Source organism: Liolophura sinensis, chromosome 1 (genome assembly GCF_032854445.1).
Source record: "Liolophura sinensis isolate JHLJ2023 chromosome 1, CUHK_Ljap_v2, whole genome shotgun sequence".
Classification (NCBI taxonomy): Eukaryota; Metazoa; Mollusca; class Polyplacophora; order Chitonida; family Chitonidae; genus Liolophura; species Liolophura sinensis.
This window is the reverse complement of record NC_088295.1, coordinates 6,952,227-6,959,263: the sequence shown is the minus strand read 5'-3', so window position 1 is coordinate 6,959,263 and position 7,037 is coordinate 6,952,227. Positions and strand designations below refer to the sequence as shown.

Genomic DNA, 7,037 nt, shown 5'->3' with positions numbered 1-7,037 from the left:
TGTTTGTTCAATGAACTAAAGGGGGGTGAAGTAAATTCTTTTCTATACATGTATATAACCCGCCCAGTTCATGATACTTTATTTTACTGATGTATTACGGCCATATAATCAGTTTTACATTTCTACTATGGTTGTCAGTTTTATGAGTGGTGATAACCAGAGCGTCCGGGGGTTAACCATGCACCGACGTTTGGGTATTTACTTAGAAAAGATATGCACACCATATCGGCGTCGGACAAGTGGTCTTCAACGAACGTCATGCTTCGGAAGACACCACGAACGGTAAAAGGAGAATCCGTGCTTCGCGTGTCTTTGCGATTGAACACAAAGCAGTTTTAACCACTCGGCCAACACCCGCTCCCTTCCCCATAATTAATGCCCAACCTGCACCATTCCCATTGATAGAAGTGTGAATTTGGGGGGGAGGGGGGGGGGGGGGCAGTAAAAGAGCACAACAAATGTATCGTATACGATTTCCACTCAGTGGTAATTTATTTTCTCCTGCATTGTCGGTAAATCTGCACGAATTACCAGTAATAGAACATTCACGAGAATACATACATACATATAATATATATATATATATATATATTTGTGTGTGTGTGTGTTGTTATGTAAAACTTGAGTGGACGATTCATGATAACCTGGTGTGACTTAATTCCCTGAAATGAACGGTGTAACGACCAGTAAAATTCCTTACTCTTCTGCGAAATCACAATACGGCATTTCAGGAACAAGCATGAAGCCTTATACAGTGACGTTAATGATTACACCATATTGACAAATAAATACTCAGGCTATCAATATTATATAGGATACAACCAAACAAATCGCAGAAAATAGTTAAGATGAAGTAAAATACAACGTAAATTATATACTTTTATGTAACAAACCTTATTGTGTCATGTCACTTGACTTTTCACATCCTGAATTAATGGAATACATTGTGCAAATCCCGACACAAACAGGACTGCCAGGGGTAACCCATACACCAGGGTGTACTGTGTGCTGGCGTTTTATAGACACGTACATATCTGCGTAGAATACAGTGCAAATAAACTTTGGAGAGATCACTGAACCCCAAGGTGTGTGCATGCACAACACAAGCACTATACTGATATGTAGTCCTGTCAATTAAAATAGCCGCCTTCAGCTCACACAAATATATCAGTCAGCCATCCCTTTGCCATCACAGAAGGATAATGAAAGTCACGTCGGTGTCTGACCTGATCAGTGGTCACACAGGTGTATCATCTGACCAGTGGTCACACAGGTGTATCATCTGACCATTGCTCACATAGGTGTGTGTGATCTGATCAGTGGTCGTCAGGTACATGTACATCATCTGATCAGTGGTCACACAGGTGTATCATCTGACCAGTGGTCACACAGGTGTATCATCTGACCATTGCTCACATAGGTGTGTGTGATCTGATCAGTGGTCGTCAGGTACATGTACATCATCTGATCAGTGGTCACACAGGTGTATCATCTGACCAGTGGTCACACAGGTGTGTGTGATCTGATCAGTGGTCGTCAGGTACATGTACATCATCTGACCAGTGGTCACACAGGTGTATCATCTGACCAGTGGTCACACAGGTGTATCATCTGACCATTGCTCACACAGGTGTGTGTGATCTGATCAGTGGTCGTCAGGTACATGTACATCATCTGACCAGTGGTCACGGAAGTGTGTCACTGGACTAGTGGTCACACAAGTGTATGGTCTGACCAGTGCTCATACAGGTGTGTGTGTTATCTGATCAGTGGTCGTCAGGTACATCTGACCAATGGTCACACAGGTGTGTCATCTGACCAGTGCCCACACAGGTGTGTGATGTTATCAGTGGCTGTCAGGTACATGTATATCATCTGACCAGTGGTCACGCAAGTGAATCATTGGACCAGTGGACACACAAGTGTGTCATCTGACCAGTGGTCATACAGGTGTGTCATCTGACCAGAGGTCACACAAATGTACCATCTGACCAGCTGTTGCACAGGTGTGTTATCCAACCAGCCGTTACACAAGTAAGTTAGTTGACCAATGCCCACACTCCTGTTTCACCTGACCAGTGGTCTTTTACCTGGGTCCACTTTCAAGAAACTTTGTGAATCATTTTAGTAAGATTTTTTGCACATCATGCTGCCTATTGGCGCTTTAACCCACAGACTTTTCCAATTACACAAAAGTTAGCAGAAATCTGAGTAACCAAGTTCTATGAAAGCAGCCCCAAAGCACATCTTAAATTAAACAAAAATTCAAATTTCGAACACAGATGTCGCAATGCAAGTGTATAAACATATTTTTGATATTGCAAGGGTCAATTAAAATATCAAATCAGAATCACATTTTTCAACTAAATCTCCTTGTCAAAATAATATTGTTCATTTCTCATAAATATCACTTAGTAATATCATAATTGATCAATTAAAAACTTACTCATAAACTGTCATGACTGTCATAACAGATCAATTCTAATACCGTTCCAGGATTGATTACCACTTCCCTGTCATATCTGGCTGTAAATTCCACCCCCCCCCCTCCCACAAAAAAAATCCTGCATTTATAACTACACATTCTGTACCCCCTTCGGGTTACTGGCTGCCAACACCAGCTGCATTTCCTGGTCTCTGAGCTGATAACGCCGTTATCTACAGCATCTACAGCCCATGATTCCCAGAGAACAGTTTCAAGAACATGATATCAAAATCACGTACAAGGGACAATATTGATAAAAATCTGGTAAATCACTGTTAAAAAATAATCCTGGGGAGTTTTGTTCTTAACAAATACATCATTAAGAACTAAAATTCATAAAACTCTTTTGTATCATTCAAAGATAGCGCAACCACTTCGCCCACACCTACAAAATATAACTTTGATTTTCTTATTGCATTTACACATTAATAAAAGGCAATATCTAAAAAAAGAGCATTTGAGAGTGTGTCTCATTTTGTGGACACAAATTTCAAGAGAAATTTGTCCACCAACAGTGGAACAACTTTTTAAAAGAAAGTAACATTCATTTCACATATTAAGAACCCATTTACATCAGAAATTTGACTGGCTCATTAATATGAGGTAACTTTAGCCCCATTTCTCAGTAATCATTGACTGATTAATACCCTAAGCCATTATCAGGTACTCAGGTGTTTTAAAATCACAAAATCTGGCTTACATGTGCTCGTTTGTAGGTATTATAGACCTCTTGGTAACAAATGATTACAAGAGACCTACAAACAGCAGACCTTATGCAACAGCATACTTGCAGTCATGTGTAATCATACAATAAAACCACAACTACATATAAATGTAAGTGAATGCATAAATAAATACATGTAGATAACAATCAGATCTACATATGTGGACCATATGAGTCATGGTAAAACGACAGCACAATGCTGGACATGTGTAAACACAGTGAACGAATCAGATCCAACTTGAGTGCATCCAACATGGCACTCCTGACAAACTAGGTGTTAATGTATTAACAACTCGCAAAATATAAACAACTGATAAAACACAGGGGGCAAATACAGGTTTAGAATTTGAATACCAGGCTAAGGTCCATTTTCTTCACTCAATTTGCAACAAAAACACCATTGACCTTACATACAAAAGGGAGTTCCTGCAGAAGCCCGTTATCTCTCCCAAATGCCCAACATTAAAACACTCATAACAACATTATTGTGACATCAGATTTGTGAACATCTCTTTGGATAAAACCTTTGGCTACAAGACTGGATAAAAAAAATACATACAGAATATGTATATGTATATGCATATAAAATGAAAAGTGGTCTATAACAAAGAATTGGAAATAGTTTAAAGTAACATGAAATATAAAACATGTACAATGAAAATATATCACACATAGCTGTCATGTTGTCAGTGAGGATCACATCTGATCATCAGGCAGACTACCAGGTAGTTCATGGATCTCTGCTGTCCCTGTACCGATCCATAGCTGTCATGTTGTCAGTGAGGATCACATCTGATCATCAGGCAGACTACCAGGTAGTTCATGGATCTCTACTGTCCCTGTACTGATCCATAGTTGTCATGTTGTCAGTGAGGATCACATCTGATCATCAGGCAGACTACCAGGTAGTTCATGGATCTCTGCTGTCCCTGTACTGATCCATAGCTGTCATGTTGTCAGTGAGGATCACATCTGATCATCAGGCAGACTACCAGGTAGTTCATGGATCTCTACTGTCCCTGTACTGATCCATAGTTGTCATGTTGTCAGTGAGGATCACATCTGATCATCAGGCAGACTACCAGGTAGTTCATGGATCTCTACTGTCCCTGTACTGGCAGACTGTTGGGGTGTTGTCCAGCCCGTTTGTTGACCTCCTGAAGGTTGTCTGGACATACTGACCAGCAGAGTTAGTACACTGTCCAGTCTCTCAGATTGTATGTTCAGCTGATCACTGACCTGGTTCACTCGTCTACTCAGCTTCCCAATTTCTTCTTGAACCCTGGGATGCTCAACACTGTCAAAAATGTCAACAAACGCAATCAGAAAAAACACAAGCTTTAAAGCTTTACTCGGGGTTTCCATTCTACTATCAAGAAGCTATATTTAGAAAAATGGCCAAAAACAAATTTTCCTAACTGGATTACCTCATCTTGTCATATAGACATCAGGGATGTTCAATAACTGCAAAGGTCAAACACAGTATTTATTTTCTAATTAAGCAGCTAACCATGTAACTTCCGTTCTGCTGTAAATATATTGTTGGGAATTATGAATACTTATAATACATTACTGATAGAAGGAAAGTTAAGTTTGGTTTACTAGATTTATAATTCGCTTTTAGCCTGTTATATTGTTTCCACAAGTGAACGTTGCATTGAGAGAATCTTTGTGCTGCCTCATTTACGTGGTATCTTGTAAGGCGGACAGCTTAGACCAGTGAGGGATTTCTCCATTCAATTCTTTTAATTAAGATTTTTTGGAAAATATTTGCCAAAGGTGTTTAGTTAGGAGTCAAATGCTACTCATTTTTGTATTTAGCTGAACTAACCAAAAAATTCTGAATTTCTTTCCGCAACATGTGCCTTTAACAAAAAACCCCCATATATGTAGTCAGGAGATACACAAAACATGTAGTCAGAAGAAACAGCAACTGTCAGCGTGTTTCAGCATATCAATGGCAGCTCTTCTTAAAGTAAGATTCAAAACAAGGAAAAAATCAACTTGAAGCCCATCTAACTTTTGCCGATGATTTTTTTAAAAATAGCTCTGACAAAGGGGTATGAAAAGGTATTGAACAGTTGACTAAGATGTCAAACTTAATCAAAAACAATGTTCAACCTGGATGACATGTTGTCTATACAATTCTACAGTGATAAATGTATTTCAGTCTACAGAATTGCACATATGCCTTGAAAGCACAGCATCAAAGGGAACTTCATAAGTACACCCAACGGCTACTATTCCAACCTATACCACACTCTTCTCCCTTCTTCATTTAGTAACCCCACATCCAGGCTCTTCCCTACTCTGCCACTCAACCACACACCCACACTCACCTGTTCAGAGCAGGCACCTCCACAGGTTGGGCGTCTTCCTCTCGCTCACCACTCTCCTGAAGCACCTGGTCCTTGATACTCTCCAGTTCAACCATCACCTGTTCAAGTCTGCAGTAAAGGAAGTATAATCACCAGGAGTTAGTTTTGGAGTAATATTAATACAATTCAATATGCATCACAGCTACAACAGTAAATACCAGTCAACTATAGCCCAATATCATTAACGGTACAATTAATTATAGGTCTACACCTCTGTGACCATACTCGGGCTTGTTATGCTTGGTGATAGATATCAAATCTATGGAGTACACAAAATTTAGACCTCAAGTCCATCCTAAATGTCCTGATAATTTTCGACAGCAACACAAATCCAAGATGGCCGTTGCGGCAAGCAGGAAAAATTACATTATGGATCTGAGCGCCTAGAATATTCTCCCTGCACTCTAACTGTGCCATCTCCCACACAACTGGTCCTCTACCTGCACTCTAACTGTGCCATCGCCTATTCACCTGGTCCTCTACCTACATTCTAACTGTGCCATCGCCTACTCACCTGGTCCTCTACCTGCACTCTAACTGTGCCATCCCTTACTCACCTGGTCCTCTACCTGCACTCTAACTGTGCCATCGCCTACTCACCTGTTCCTCTACCTGCACTCTAACTGTGCCATCCCTTACTCACCTGGTCCTCTACCTGCACTCTAACTGTGCCATCCCTTACTCACCTGGTCCTCTACCTGCACTCTAACTGTGCCATCCCCCACACAACTGGTCCTCTACCTGCGCTCTAACTGTGTCATCGTCTACTCACCTGGTCCTCTACCTGCACTCTAACTGTGCCATCCCCCACACAACTGGTCCTCTACCTGCACTCTAACTGTGCCATCCCTTACTCACCTGGTCCTCTACCTGCACTCTAACTGTGCCATCGTCTACTCACCTGGTCCTCTACCTGCACTCTAACTGTGCCATCCCCCCACACAACTGGTCCTCTACCTGCACTCTAACTGTGCCATCCCTTACTCACCTGGTCCTCTACCTGCACTCTAACTGGGCCATCCCTTACTCACCTGGTCCTCTACCTGTACTCTAACTGTGCCATCCCTTACTCACCTGGTCCTCTACCTACATCCTAACAGTGCCATTGTCTACTCACCTAATCCTCTACCTGCAATCTAACTGTGCCATCTCCTACACAACTGGTCCTCTACCTCACCTGGTCCTCTACTTACACTCTAACGGTGCCACCTCTCCTACACAACTGATCCTCTACCTGCACTCAAACTGTGCCATCCCCTACACAACTGGTCCTCTATCTACACTCTAACTATGCCATCGCCTATTCACCTGGTCCTCTACCTACACTCTAACTGTGCCATCCCCTACACAACTGGTCCTCTACCTGCACTCTAACTGTGCCATCGCCTATTCACCTGGTCCTCTACCTGTACTCTAACTGTGCAATCCCCTACACAACTGGTCCTCTGCC

At 41.6% G+C, this 7,037-nt stretch overlaps 1 protein-coding gene across 1 annotated transcript in view; it reads right to left on the bottom strand.

The window, feature by feature from the left end:
* Positions 1–2,555: 2,555 nt before the first annotated feature.
* The window catches only part of LOC135462076 (transient receptor potential cation channel subfamily M member 2-like), a 45,100-nt gene continuing 40,618 nt past the window's right edge, over positions 2,556–7,037 (bottom strand). Inside the window, 2 exon segments of the mRNA XM_064739427.1 lie at positions 2,556–4,506; positions 5,549–5,656. Of these exon segments, the coding sequence (XP_064595497.1) occupies positions 4,266–4,506; positions 5,549–5,656 (349 nt within the window). The 3' untranslated portion in view covers positions 2,556–4,265.